Below are 15,530 nucleotides of genomic sequence, written 5' to 3'. Positions count from 1 at the left end.
TTTCCAGCGGGAGCTATGGAAACCTTGACCAATACCAGCTGGCCATCCCCCTTTTGGGGGGGGGGAGGTTCTGGGCTTTGACATCATCAGTTGGTTGGAGTTGCACGTAAATGTGTCCTGGCTTTTTGAAGCCTGTTTCAGATCTACTGCTCCTGCTCAAGGAACACCAGGAGACGGACAGCAGGTGCGCCAAAGGTATTGTGCTTCTGCCACTGAGCAGTTTACATTTTCTGCGGAAAGCTGACTGATAGGATGAAGCCTTCGCATTTGGTATTTTGAAGGTTGAAAATAGGGGGTTGCATGGATAACAGATCAGGGTGCTGCCAAACCGTGATGATTGTGATGATAGCTGCTCTTGCTAGTTTGCTTATTCATCCTGCGTAGACAAGGAAGATTATTTCCATTGTCCACCATAGCACCTGGGATATGGCAGGCACCTGGTAAATATCTCAATGACTGTAATAAGCTACACATTCTGCAGAAGAGGAGTGATCATTCTTCCATCACTTGTAAATCTAGAGGTATTTAGGCCTATGCTGGCAATGCCATCATTCTTTTAAAATGATACTTTGTGACAGAAACTCCGCATTCTGTTTTGTGGAAGTGCTGAAGTTCCCAATGCTTTCAAATGCTGAAGCGTGAAAGGTACTTAAGACCTGTGTTTTCACTCTGCCTTCTTGGAATCCTATGATCATTAATTACCTCTGTGTATTTTTCTTTCCTCCCCCCCCCAAGCAAAATGAAAGGATTCCACAATTTAAAGGATGAAGGGAAGATAACTGTTTACTTCAATTGAGCAGATAAGCATGTCAAGCAAATGAAGACGGAAAAACACATAATCAAGTGTGTGGTGGGGGAGTTCCCACTGTGGCACAGCAGCTTAGGATCCCAAGTTGACTCTGAGGCAGTAGGGTTCCATCCCAGGCCCGGCTCAGTGGGTTAAGGATCCTACATTGCCCAGATCTGGCCTAGGACACAGCTGCCTCTTGGATTCCATTCCTGGCCGGGGAACTTCCAGATGCCCCGGGTGGGGCCAAAAAAAGGAAAAAAAAAAAAAAAAGAGTATAAGGGGGAAAAAAAGAGTATATTGGGAAACATTGTATTTAATTATTCACAGCAATCATATTTATCCTGTACTGTTACTAGTGAGAAAATAATGTCTTCAAATAACCAGTGGTCGGCAGATGAGGATGAAGGCCAGTTATCTCGATTGATCAGGAAATCTAGAGACTCCCCCTTTGTCCCTGTAGGTAAGTACAAGCTCTGACTGATACTGAAAACCTTTTATCATAATACAATAATGCCTTACCCAGTATCTTTGAGTAGTGAAATTGTTATAAGATAATTGAGGCTAATCCCTTCCATGCGTGAGTATGAGTTAAGTTTTCAACAGTTTCTAGTATATAGTAAATCCTCAATAAATACTAGCTATTATTATTATTATTATTATGCATCAAATTTTAACTCTGTTTAATCCATTTTCATTAGAGGTCTATCTAAGATTACTAGTTCCCAGCCAATCTACATGGAACTGACTGAATGGACCATGACTTTTCTGCGAAGACTCAGAATCAGTAGCAGCAGCAACAGTTGATTATACTGAGTCTGTTAGGGACAACTGAGATGTATTCACATGGTCCTCAACTTATGACTTTTCGACTTTAAGATGATGAGAAAGCAATACGCATTCAGCAAAAACCATACTTTGAATTTTGATCTTTTTCTGGGCTAGCCACACACACAGTACCATATTATCTTATGATGCTGGGCAGCAGCAGCTCCCAGTCAGCCTCGCCATCATGAAGGCAAACCACCAGTACAATTACAACCACTATGTAGCCATATACCCATTCTGTTTTTCACTTTCAGTACAATATTCAGTAAATTACATGAGATATTCAATGCTACATTATAAAATGGGCTTTGCGTCAGATGACTTTGCCCAAATACAGGCTAATGTAAAATATTCTAAGTATGTTTAAAGAAAGCTATGATATTCAGTAGGTTAGGTGTATTAAGTGAATTTTCTTTTTTTTTTTTTTTATGTCTTTTTAGGGCTTCACCCACAGCATATAGACGCTCCCAGGCTAGGGGTCAAATAGGAGCTACAGATGCCAGCCTACACCACAGCCACAGCAATGCCAGATCCGAGCCATGTCTGCAACCTACATCACAGCTCACGACAGTGCCAAATCCTTGACCCACTGAGTGAGGCCAAGGATGGAACCCACATCCTCATGGATACTAGTTGGATTAGTTTCCACTGAGCCACAAGGAGAACTCCAAATGAATTTTTGATGTAAAATGCTTTCAACTTACAATGGGTTTATCAAGATGTAGCCCCACTATGAGTTAAGATCTATATGTCTCTTTGTCCTTTAATCAACTCCAATGTAAATTTTGTGTCCACTGTATATATATTTTTCTTTCTTCTATTACTGTTGGGTACCATCAAAAACTTCTGCTTCTAATGTTCTGTGGTACCAGTAGCTAGACATCCAAGCTTAAGAGAATTGAGTCAATTCAGAGTAAAGAAGCTCTGAATGAAAGCCTTAGCCTGGAGTTCCCATTGTGGCTCAGTGGAAACGAACACAACTAGTATCCATGAGGATACGGGTTTGATCCCTGGCCTCATTCAGTGGGTTAAGTATCTGGCGTTGCCGTGAGCTATGGTGTAGGTTGCAGATGCAGCTTGGATCCCACACTGCTATGGCTGTGGTGTATGCCAGCAGCTTTAGTTCTGATTCCACCCCTAGCCCGGGAATTTCCATGTGCTTCAGGCGTGGCACTAAAAAAGGCAAAAGAGAAAGCATTAGCCTACTGTACACTTGAGAACATGAAGTTCGTGCTTTGTGGCTTTTTGCTGGCTTCCTGATGTGTTCCGGATGCTGAGGTTAATAGTTAAGTAAACTCCAGATTTACTTATTTATTTTTACTTTTATTTATCTATTTTTTTTGTCTTTTCAAGGGCTGCACCTGTGGCATATGGAGGTTCCTAGGCTAGGGGTCTAATTGGAGCTGGAGCTGCTGGCCTATACCAGAGCCACAGCAATGCCAGATCTAAGTCATGTCTGCGACCTACACCACAGTTCACGGCAATGCCGGATCCTTAACCCACTGAGCAAGGGCAGGGATTGAACCCACAACCTCTTGGTTCCTAATTGGATTCATTAACCACTGAGCCACAACAGGAACTCCAACTCCAGATTTTAAAAGCGTTATTTTAATTAGATATGGAGTGTTAGCCTCTTTATCCTTTCCCAACACATCATGTTTACGTTTTCCACAAATACTGTTATATATACGGACTTTAAAACACACACACACACACACACACACACACACACACATCTAAGCACCAATATTATGTTTTAAAATCTATCCTTTCTCTTCCTTCTCCTTTGGATGCTTAAGCTGCCCTAAGCATTATTATTATTATTATTATTTTTTTTTGGCTGCACCCACAGCATGTTCCAGGTCAGGGATCAAACCTGAACTATGGCAGCAACCCCAACTGCTACAGTGACACCATCAGATCCTTAGCCCACTGTGCCACAAGGGAACTCCCTGCCCTAAACATGTATACTTCATGTTTATTTATACTTCATGCCCTAAACTGTATACTTCAGCCAGGCCTCTTTCCTTGTGTTTGTCTGGAAACCATTAAAATAATATTTCAATTAGATGTACATATGTTTGTGATTAATTCTACAAGACCTTCTAAATAAATATGTCATATGTCTCTGTTAAATGTCACTGCAAATCTAGCAATTTTCTAAGTGTCATTATTCACATATTGAAAAGAATCAAAATTTTACTTTATAATAATATTCTGTTTAGAAGTTTCACTTCATTTGATTAAGGCCTGTAATAGCCCAAGAAAAGGAAGCAAATCATTTTTTAGTGATTTATTCATCTTCTTTAACATTTTTAACTAGAAAATCAATTCAAGAACTCAGTGCCACTAGAACAGATTATTATACTGGACAGAAATTAATCACTGTGCCTGCTGTAATTAAGTTGTTTTTCCAGAGACATTTAGGGTGATTAAAGTAGAGAGATAAAAGTGTTCCTAGCTAAATTCAATTATACACAAACTACAAAGACAGTGAATGGGAAACAGTAAAGGTTCTGACTTTAATCTCTAAAAGAAACAAACCAAATTTCAGTAAGCACAGAGCCTTGATTTGATAAGAGGGTCAAGTTTTGTTGGGGTGGGAAGAAACACCCCTACCTGATAGGAAGGCTTACTATATAGATACTGAAATCAAGACAGTGTGGCATTGATGAAAGGATTGACACATAAGTCAATAGGATGGAAGAGAGATCCCCCACGAACAGACCCATACTTTTGTTGTGCAAAAACCTTTTATTCTTATATCAAAATACAGCATTTTTGTCCTTTTTTTTTTTTTCTTTTTAGGGCTGCACCTGCAACATATGGAAGTTCCCAGGTTAGGGATCAAATTGGAGCTGCAGCTGCCGACCTACACCACAGCCACAGCAACACCAGATCCTTAACCCACTGAGGAAGGCCAGGGATTGAATCCATATCCTCATGGATACTAGTTGGATTCGTAACCCACTGAGCCACAACAGGGACTCCGTTTTGTTTCTTTGCCTTTTTTTTTTTTTTTTTTTTTTTTTTTTTTGTCTTTTTCCTTTCCTAGGGCTGCTTGCCGTGGCATATGGAAGTTCCCAGGCTAGGGGTCCAATCGGAGCTGTAGCTGCCGGCCTACGCCAGAGCCACAGCAACTCAGGATCTGAGCAGTGTCTGCAACCTACACCACAGCTCACAGCAACACTGGATCCTTAACCCACTGAGCAAGGCCAGGGATCGAACCCGCAACCTCATGGTTCCTAGTCAGATTCGTTAACCACTGTGCCACAACGGGAACTCCATTTTTTGCTTTTTATGTCCTTGTCGTTTTAAGTCTGTTTTACACCCTTTTCAATGTTATAAATATGCTGTTCTGTTTTCTTATAGATTTTGTTGATTTGTTTTATTTTTACATTTAATTCTGACCCATACACAATTTTTTTTTGGTAGGGCCTGCTGTGAGATACAAATCCAAGTTAGTTCTTTCTACCAATAAATTGTACTAATGGTATTTATTAAATGGTTATTCCCTTATCTGTTGTTTGGTTATTTTGATATGTCATGTATTAAGTTCTCACAGTTTCAAATCACTTTCTAGAATTATTCCTGTTTGGCTGATCAGTTTTCTGTTTTAAAGCCAGTTACACAGAATCTTGGTTGTCCTATTTACACCCTGACATATGTAGGGAATAAAGAAATATCTGTATGGGCTTCTGGAATTTTCTGGAATCACAGTTCTTCCCAGAGTCACATACTTTTCGTGCAAATATTCATATCTTTTTATAATTAATTAAAATTTAGTATCTCATTTTCACAGAAGATTAAAGTTTCTTTGACTTTACTAGTTTACTCCTTATTTGATGACAAGTAGAGAGGAATAATGCCAAAAACCCAATAGCTATGGATGCTGAGATGTTGGTTAGTTCACTCACCGGCTAAGTAGCTTGCCCCAAATAAAAGCCTTGCAGTCTCTGGATTGGAAACCATGCCTCAGGAAAATTAGTAAGTACTAGATAAGTTACTATACTCTACAATTCAGGTTTTTCCGGGAAAAACTCAAACTTCCAAATACTGAATCTCCACAGGAAGTATTCTTTGGTATCTTGCCAGCTTACCTTCTGGGTCCTTTCTTGGACAGTCTTTTATTCAATTATCTAAGCTCTTGGGGAGTTCCTGTTGTGGTTCAGCAGTTTACGAACCCGACTCACATCCATAAGGACTCGGGTTCGATCCCTGGCCTCACTCAGTGGGTTAAGGATCTGGCGTTGCCGTGAGCTGCGGTGTAGGTTGCAGACACGGCTCGGATCTGGCGTTGCTGTGGCTCTGGTGTGGGCCGGCAGCTACAGCTCCGATTCGATCCCTAGCCTGGGATCCTCCATATGCCGCGAGGACAAAAAGATAAAAAATAAAAATAAGCTCTTGGGAATTTTAGCCTGCTATTTATATAATCCCCTCTTTTTAATTCACAGGAATAGCAGGCTTTGTGAGTGTGGTGTCCTATGGTCTCTACAAGTTAAAATACAGAAGAGATCAGAACATGTCCGTTCACCTTATTCACATGAGAGTTGCTGCCCACGGATTTGCTGTAGGAGCTGTGACTCTAGGTAACCAGCTTCATTTGTACCTTTTGTTCAGCAGTCTTTGAGACTACTTTTATTCATTCATTCATTCATTCACTCACTCATATCGGAAGATGAATGTTGGGTCAAGATGATGTAATGGAGGAGGAATGATAAGAAAGATGGTGATCTCCACTGAGAAAAAAAAACTTGGGGGGGGGGCAAAAGAGTTCAGACTTCCAGTTATAAAATAAATAAGTCATGGGGATGTAATGTATAGCATGACTAGAGTCAATACCACTGTATTTCATATTTGAAGGTTGCTCGGGAGAAGTATGTGAGAAGAATGCACATATGTACAACTGAATCACTTCGCGGTACCACCTAAAACGAATACAACATTTGTAAAGCAACTTTACCTCAATTTTTAAAAAAAGTGGCTGAGAGTAGGGTTTTTTTTGGGGGGGGGCACACCCCCAGCATGTGGAAGTTCCTGGGCCAGGGATCAAACCCACCCTGCTGTTGTGGCCTGTGCCACACCTATGGCAACGTTGGATCCCTAACCCACTGTATCACAAGGGAAATTCCAAGAGAGTACATTTTTAACGTTCTCATCACAAGAAGAAAAATTCTATAACTACGTATGGTGATAGATGCTAACTAGACTTATTGTGGGGATCATTCCACAAAACACACAAATACAGAATTATTAAGTTGTACACCAGTAATGTTGCCTGTGGACTATGCCTCAATTTTAAAAAAGAAAAACCCAGGAGAGAACTAGCTTATAGTTTCTTTTATCCTCTAGAGCAAGAGGAGCAGTGAATAGTTTGTACCTTATGTAAGTCAGCTAAAAGCAGTGGTTATGGAACTCAGCCTTTACTGCTCAGCTAAGAGCAGTCGTCACAGTTCCCAACCTATTTCAACAGTAAATATAACTATTAAAGTAGTTTAACTGGGAAGAAAACATTTTCAGAGCCCACCAGTCTCAATATACTTGTTTCTCATTTATTCCAAGCTTTGAGCAATAGGCACATTTTTCTGTTAGTCTATAAATGAAGCAGTATTGACACAGACAAATCCAAAGAACAGGTGTAAAATTACCTGGTTAATTCAGGTTATATCAACAGCTAAATCAGGTAGTTCTAACAGGGAGTCGACTTTGGGACCTAAATTATCTAAATATTTTTGTCTACACTGAAACCAAGTCACAGCGTTCTTAGCTCCCCTTGCATGCTATGCAAGGCTGAATCAGTCTAAAAGTAGGTCTAGGATTATCCAGTGATGATGAGGATGGGGCTTGCATAGAGGGAATTATATGGTAATTATCTTATTATTATGAGCGGTGATATTCAAGTCTTAAACAAAATACAAGAAACTTGACTTCAGAATAAGAATCCTCAGAGTTCTCGCCGTGCTGCAGCGGAAACGAATCTGACTAGGAACCATGAGGTTGCAGGTTTGATCCCTGGCCTCACTCAGTGGGTTAAGGATCCAGCATTGCCATGAGCTGTGGTGTAGGTCGCAGACGTGGCTTGGATCCCATGTGGCTCTGGCGTAGGCCAGCGGCTACAGCTCCGATTAGACCCCTAGCCTGGGAACCTCCGTATGCCATGGGTGTGGCCCTAAAAAGACAAAAGGCAAAAATAAATAAATAAATAAAGTAACAGTCCTCATTTTTGTCCTTCAGCCAACATGTATTGAGCACGTATGTGCAAGGCATGGTGCTGGTCTAGAGATACAGAGATAAGATTCAGTCCCTACCCTCCAAATAGTTTATTTAGTCTCCTAAAGAAAAGAGACCAAGAGCAGAAGACAATAAGAAGTCATGGGTACCACGAGATAGCAGAGGTTGCTATGGAAGCACGACCATGGGGAGGCTTCTCTAAGGAGGCAAACCTGATGATGAGCCAAGTATGTGGAGGAATTACCTAAGCAGAGAAGGCAGTCGGGATTCTAGGCAGAGGCAAAAACAAAGGCACAGAAGCATGGCATGTCAGTGGAACCCTGCATGGCTTGGTATGGTAGGTGAATCAATGAGACTGCAGAACTCCCAGTAGCTACATCTAGTAAGGAATTTATTATACCTGTTTGGATTTCATGTAATTGTGAGGCTCTTGCTTAGGTATCAGGAGCTGGGAACTGAAGTGGGCAGGGCAAGGAGTTAGAAAGCAAAGAGAGATGAAAAATGAGAAAGCAAGAAAATCTGGAACCCACAAGGATGAGCTGGAACACACAGGATGGCCTGAAACCCTTGTGGATTTCTCACCATCTCTAAGCCTCCACATTTGATGACGGGTGTGGCAGCGACCTGTCCAAGGAGTCAGAGAAGATGAATGAGGCAATTCAGCAGGAGCCATAGTAGCTTCATTGCTGATGGCTGCCCCAGGCCAACAGGTAGGCCAGCAGATAAGCAAAAATCTGCTGCATGAGTGCCTTCCAAGGTGAAAGGAATTTGGCTCTTGCTTCACTTCTGCCTTCTAGATCTCATGCAAAATGTCTCTTCTGCAATTACTCAAGGAATAAAAGGAAAGGAATTCTGGAAAATCTAGTTACAGTTTAGCTAAGGAGACACGATACAAACCCATCACCGTCCATCCCTGGTCAACCAGGCATCCATATGCACCTCTTTTAATACGCTTACCTTCAAATAAAGACAATGGCCAAATCAACCATCCCTTGTAAAACCAAAAACATTCTCTCCCCAAGGACGCTATGAAATCCCTTTGTCCATCTTTGGGTGATGTTGATTCATCTCTGAGCTGAGGTGCATTCCCCTTTGATATCCTGTGACTTAAATCCTGAGATGTATAAAGCTAACTACTAACAGTTCTTATATGAGATGGCAGGTAAATGGAAGTGGCAAATAGAACAAAAAAATTGGTAAATGTACACTAAGTGTATTCATATCAAAATAAGGAAGAAATATTCATAACTACCATAGTCTTTTTTTTTTTTTTTTTAATGGATATCCCCAGGCTAGGGGTCGAATCAGAGCTACAGCTGCCAGCTTACGCCACAGCCACAGCCACAGCAACTTGGGATCCGAGCAGTGTCTGCAACCTACACCACAGCTCATGGCAACGCTGGATCCTTAACCCACTGAGCAAGGCCAGGGATGGAACCCGCAACCTCATGGTTCCTGGTAGGATTCGCTTCCGCTGTGCCATGATGGGAACTCCTCATAGTCTTTATATCTGCAACCAGTCATATGGGCATAGCTGGTATTATAACCGTTTTTCCACCAGCCATTTCATCCTCACTTGCCTCCAGCAGCACCTTGGCTATTCAAGGTTACTTGACTGGTGTGTTGATCTAAACCTTCATTCTTAAATGATCTGGGTCACTAACCATCCTTCCTGTGTGGGATATTATTTTCCACCTTCTTTAACCACAGGACATGGGAGTTCTAAGAAATGCCCCAGAAAGTATGCATTCCAGAGACATTCTTCCTTACCCTACCACTGTAGCAATTCAGTTTCCCCTTGATAGTCATATTGTACCAATATAATGGACTAATCTGATGTCCTGTGGAATGGAGAGGTGATTGGGATCCCTGCAGACTAGATTGTGCCATAGGGCTGGAGAGTTCACACAGCCCTGAGCTTAACACTGAAAGTATAGTGCTGGAGTTCCCATTGTGGCTCAGTGGTAATGAACCCGACTAGCATCCATGAGGATGCAGGTTCAATTCCTGGCCTTGCTCAGTGGGTTAAGGATCCTGCGTTGCTGTGGCTGTGGCATAGGCCGGCCGCTGTACCTCTGATTCAACCCCTAGCCTGGGAACTTCCATATTTCGCAGATGCAGCCCTAAAATGTAACACACACACACACAAAACTATAGTGTTGGCCCTGCCAGATGAAAGCAAGCTGCTTCTGATGACCTTTACTAAAAGGTATACAGAAAAAAAAAAAAAAAAAGAGCAATCAACCAGATTAATAGCCGCAAACCAAATAGCAAAAATTGTGTTGATTTGCCCTAGCAGTGAAACCACATCTGTACAGCAGCTGCAATTAGACTGATCATATCTGGTTAAGAAATCCATTATCATTCTCCAAGATCCATCTGTCCTCTGGCCAAAGAGGCAAACTGAATGCAGATGTGGTAGGATTCACCACCCCAGCATCTTTAAAGTCCCTGAGGAAGCCCTAATCTCTATAATCCCTCCGGGAATGCAGCATTGCTCTGATAGGTTACAATGGTTTACATTTGGCTTTCCCTGACACAACAGCTCTCAGTCCACGGGTCAGGGAACCAATGTGAGATTCTGACGGTTGCTGAGCCTGTCTGTTCCAATCACACATTCCAAACTGGGGAAACAACGTTAAGGCAGACTAACAGGGACCCACCAGGCCAGTTGTAAAGCAGACCCACAGCAAAACTCCATTAACCTGACTATCAACTCCTAGTTTGACTCAGAGAACACACTAAGTCTCCAGGCATTAGTATCAATTCAGAACCAACATTTAACAGTGTCCCACAAATGGGATTATTCTCCTTCCCCTTGCACAGGCATCCTGGTGAATAGGCACAGGTTCCTTTGGGGAAGCCTAGGAGGAGGATTTGCATTTTGGGGCTGTGACACAGGGTCTTTTCCCTTCTTCTTCAGGGAATCTGACTCCTCCTGTATTCCAGGGACTTTGGGACTGTGAATTGACCCCAATTTGAAAAATGGTGGAGGGGCCAGGACTCTCTACTGTGACGATTCAAGTCAAATCTGTTGACCAACGCTTAGAGCTTTTCTGCTTCTATGCTGTCCACCACTCTTAACTCTAGGTACACTGTAATCCCTTAGCCAACGCCAGAGATCTTCGTGGCTTAAACTATTCTGATTCCTACTTCGGCTCTCCTGCCCATTAATCATGCTTTCCTTGTTTTTGCCAGTTAAATGCTGCCACTTGACCCCCTGCCACTCCACTGTCTCAGCTTCCCCACTGAATTCAGGGAGCCCAGAAATTCCTACTGTCTCTTCCCGGTTTATAGAAAATCGTCACCATCGATCCCTTCCAGGATGCCAGGGCTTCCTTCACAAATGTATTTCTCACAGCCCTGCCGAAGAAGTGGATTAGTCACTCACAGGATTAGTCCCTGTGTATATTTTTTAGGGGGCTGAGGAAGCAGGATAAATCCAATCTACCATTATAATCTCCCTAAGCCTTTGGGTAACTTCCTTTATGGCAAAGTTTCTCAATCTCAGCACTATGGATATTTCGGACTAGATTATTCTTCCTTGTGGAGGACTGTCCTGTGCATACTGAATGTTCAGCTGCATCCCTGGCCTTTAACCACTAGATGCCAGGGTGCCCACCCACCCCCACTGTGACAATCAAAAATGTCTCCAGCCATTGCCAGAGTTCCCTGAGGACGAAACTGCCCCGTTGCTCTCTACCACACAAGTATACCAAGGAATTTCTGTTATTTCACTAGTCTTCATCTAATGGAGACTACTTTTTGGTCCACATGTTGACTGAGATAAGACTGTTTGTATTGGCAAAGGAGTCTCAGTCAAGCAGAGGGGTTCAAGGACCCAGCTTCACTGAAAGCTGCCCACGTGATCCCATGTCAACATTCAGAGTCCCGCACCTTCCAAAGCAACGCCCTAACTTCAACAAAAGACCTGTTGTGGGGTTGGAACTGTAATGTGTGCTGTGATTAGTCACTGACAGGATTAGTCCCTGGGTCCCTTTTTCAAAAATATCAGCCTCATGGCTACAGGAGTTAAGAGTTTCATTTGGGAACATCATAAAGCTTTCAGGTCCCTCACAAGACCTTGAGCTAAGAATTGAAAGCTGTGAGCCCATCATATTGTTTTCCAAAGTTTTCCAGCATACTGAGAAGGAACCAACCTTATTATTATGCTCCTTATACACTTCAATTCCGCTGAATGTTCTGTGGCAGTAAATACTGTATCACCCAAAGCCTTCTTTCTACAGGCACCTGATTCAAGGTTATCTGCACGGCGATAAGTTTTTATTTATTCATTTATTGCTTTTTAGGGCCACACCCACAGCATATGGAGAGTCCCAGGCTAGAAGTCCAATTGGAGCTGTAGCCACCAGCCTACACTACAGCCATAGCAACACAAGATCTGAGCCACGTCTGCTACCTACACCACAGCTCATAGCAACGCCAGATCCTTGACCCACTGAGCGAGGCCAGGGATCAAACCTGCAACCTCATGGTTCCTAGTCAGATTTGTTTCTGCTGCGCCACGATGAAAAGTCCTTTTTTTAGTAGGGGGGGGATATGTGTTGCTACCACATGCCATGAACTGCTAGCATACTCTTTGCCACTGGGGAGGGGGTGGGGGGTGGGAGGGTGGGAATCTAATCAAATCAGAAAACCAATTCCAGATAACCCCGAAGCAATTCAGAGAACTTATCTCAAGGTCATGTTCCTCCATAAGCTTCCAATACCAAATTCTGTATCAGTCAGTTCAGAGAAGCAAAACTACTAGTAGTGTTATATAAAAAGGGATTTATTATAGATATGAGCTTAAGCCATTTGGGTAACTGGTTAAACAGTCCATGTTAGGCTGCTGGCTATGTTTCTAATTCTGGCACCTGAAGTGATGAGCAAGGCAGCGACTGGGAAAGAAAGAGAAAGAATCTGCAAGGCTGAGCTGTGACCCACAAAGGCAGTTGGAAACTTGAATCAGAGTCTTGCTGACCCCAACCTTGATCATGGCATGACCTCTAGGAAGGGCTGGCACCTTCTATCATGAAGCTAATCCATACCTGGCCTAGGAGCCAAAAGATCTAATGGAGGAGATCCAGAAGAAGCTGAAGGATCTGTGGGCGTGACTGCTGCCCAACAACAACGAAGTGAGCCAGCATGGAGACAACACATGCAAGCTGTCACAGCACCCAGGGCTCTGCATCACGCCTTCCAAGTGCAAAAAGACTCTGACGGCTGCCGCTTCAACTTTCACCTTCAAATCTCAAGCAAAATGTCTCCCATGGCCAAGCTAACCCAGAACCACACAGGGAAGGGAACTCTGGAAAAGAGAGTAACACCTTAGCTCAACTGATATTAAAACAACCCCCAATGGGAGTTCCCGTCATGGCGCAGTGGAAACGAATCTGACTAGGAGCCATGAGGTTGCGGGTTCAATCTCTGGCCTCGCTCAGTGGCTAAGGATCCATTGCCACGAGCTGTGGTGTAGGTTGCAGACGTGGCTTGGATCTGGCGTTGCTGTGGCTGTGGTGTAGGCCAGAAGCTACAGCTCCAATTAGACCCCTAGCCTGGAAACGTCCATATGCCACAGGTGCGGCCCTAAAAGGTCAAAAGACAAACAAAACAGAACAAAACAAAACAAAAAAAACAAAAAACCCAACAGATGTATATGCTTGTTAGCTGAGTAATAACATGAAGTTAGCCAGTGAAGGGTTCAAACAGAGGAGTGACATAGGCAGAATGGCAATTTAGAAAGATGCCTGCTGTATGGAAAGCTAAGAAATAGGCAACATGGAACTGTTTGGGGATACTAAATAGTCACACTACAAAGACAAGGAAAACCATTATCAAATTCAGATCAGTGATTACCTATGAAAAAGAGGGCACATGGTCAAAAAGGGAAAGCTGGGGAGCTCCCAGGATGCCCGTAATAGTCTATTTCTTGACCCACAATTACAGGTGTTCACTCTACAACTATGTTAACCTGGTGATTTAAGTTTTATGTACTCTTTTCCATGCATCACTGTGAAAAAAAAAAATATTAAGAGGGGAAAAAAAGAAAATAATTAGAGGAGTTCCTGTTGTGGTTCAGCAGGTTAAGAACCCAACTAGTATCCATAAGGATGTGGGTTGGATCCCCGGCCTTGCTCAGTGGGTTAAGGATCTGGCATTGCCGTGAGCTGCAGCATAGGTCGCAGATGCGGCTCAGACCCAGCGTTGCTGTGACTGTGGCGTAGACTGGCAGCTGTAGCTCTGATTCGACCCCTAACCTGGGAACCTCCCTCCATATGCCGAGAGTGCAGCCTAAAAAAAAAGAAAGAATTGGAGTTCCCGTCGTGGCGCAGTGGTTAACGAATCCACTAGGAACCATGAGGTTGCGGGTTCAATCCCTGGCCTTGCTCAGTGGGTTAACGATCCGGCGTTGCCGTGAGCCGTGGTGTAGGTTGCAGACGCAGCTCGGATCCCGCATTGCTGTGGCTCTGGCGTAGGCCGGTGGCTACAACTCCGATTCAACCCCTAGCCTGGGAACCTCCATATGCCGCGGGAGCGGCCCAAGAAATAGCAAAAAAAAAAAAAAAAAAAGAAAGAATTAAGAAGACTAGGTTTGGTTGGAGGATGAGTGCATATTGCAGAAGAGTCATAGCTAACGCTTAATGAATGCTCATGATGTGTTACTGTGCTTTCTGTATCATTACCTCATTTAGTCCTAATAAATACCTATTTTTGACACCACCTGGTGTAGTGCAGTACAACTAAGATCCATTCACCTTTGCTTTCTTCAGGATACTGAGCACAAGCAGACACTGAACAGATTTGCTAAATTGAGGTGCCTATTGTTTTTATCTCAACATCTAGCCACATCTTCCCGTTTTCCTTTTTCACCAATATTTCAAAATCCAGTCTTTAGGGTGGCATAGTAACATCATAAATTCAGATTTATACTGATCTTAAAGGGCTCTCAGTTTTTTGTTTTTTTTTTTCTTTTCTGGAGTCACTTGTATGATCCAAGACAAAAATTAGTAAGATGGAGGGGTTGGTGTGTTTTTAAATTGTAGGCAGTTGCCACTGTGGTGCAGCGGATTAAGAATCTGACTTAGCAACTTGGGTCGCTACAGAGGTGCAGGTTCAATCCCCGGCCTGGTGCAGGGGGTTAAGGATCTGGTGTTGCTGTAGCTGTGGTGTTAAGCTGCAACTGTAGCTCAGATTCGATCCCTGGCCTGGGAACTTCCATACATCACGGTGTGGCCAAAAAAAAAAAAATTTTTTTTTGTAGTTTAGTTTTAGAAAAATACAAGTGGGGAGTTCCCTTTGTGGCTTGGCAGTTAATGAACCCGACTAGTATCCATGAGGATGTGGGTTCGATGCCTGGCCTCTCTCAGTGGTTAAGGATCTGGCATTGCCATGAGCTGCGGTGTAGGTGGCAGACGAGGCGTGGATCCCACGTTGCTGTAGCTGTGGTGTAGGCCGGTAGCTGTCACTCCAGTGAGACCCCTAGCCTGGGAACCTCCATGTGCCGCCAGTGCAGCCCTAAAAAGACCAAAAAAAAGAAAAGTATAAGTGAAGAAATTTAGTGTTTGTTTTCTATGGATACTCTATTGATCAACATCTTTTTGCTTCTAGGTGTTCTCTATTCTATGTATAAGGATTACATTAGACCGCGATTCTTCAATGTGTCCAAAAAATGAAGCTGCAG

General features: G+C 43.0%; 1 protein-coding gene across 1 annotated transcript; it reads left to right on the top strand.

The window, feature by feature from the left end:
• Positions 1-287: 287 nt before the first annotated feature.
• On the top strand, positions 288-15,522 carry HIGD1C (HIG1 hypoxia inducible domain family member 1C). The gene is made up of 3 exons (XM_021081718.1): positions 288-1,250; positions 6,070-6,204; positions 15,458-15,522. Exons 1-3 carry the CDS (start codon positions 1,019-1,021, stop codon positions 15,520-15,522), a joined length of 432 nt encoding a protein of 143 aa, XP_020937377.1. The 5' UTR covers positions 288-1,018.
• Positions 15,523-15,530: the final 8 nt, after the last annotated feature.

Source organism: Sus scrofa, unplaced genomic scaffold, assembly GCF_000003025.6.
Source record: "Sus scrofa isolate TJ Tabasco breed Duroc unplaced genomic scaffold, Sscrofa11.1 Contig2094, whole genome shotgun sequence".
NCBI classification, from domain to species: Eukaryota; Metazoa; Chordata; class Mammalia; order Artiodactyla; family Suidae; genus Sus; species Sus scrofa.
Note: the sequence above shows the minus strand (reverse complement) of the source record. Positions and strands in the feature narration are given on the sequence as shown.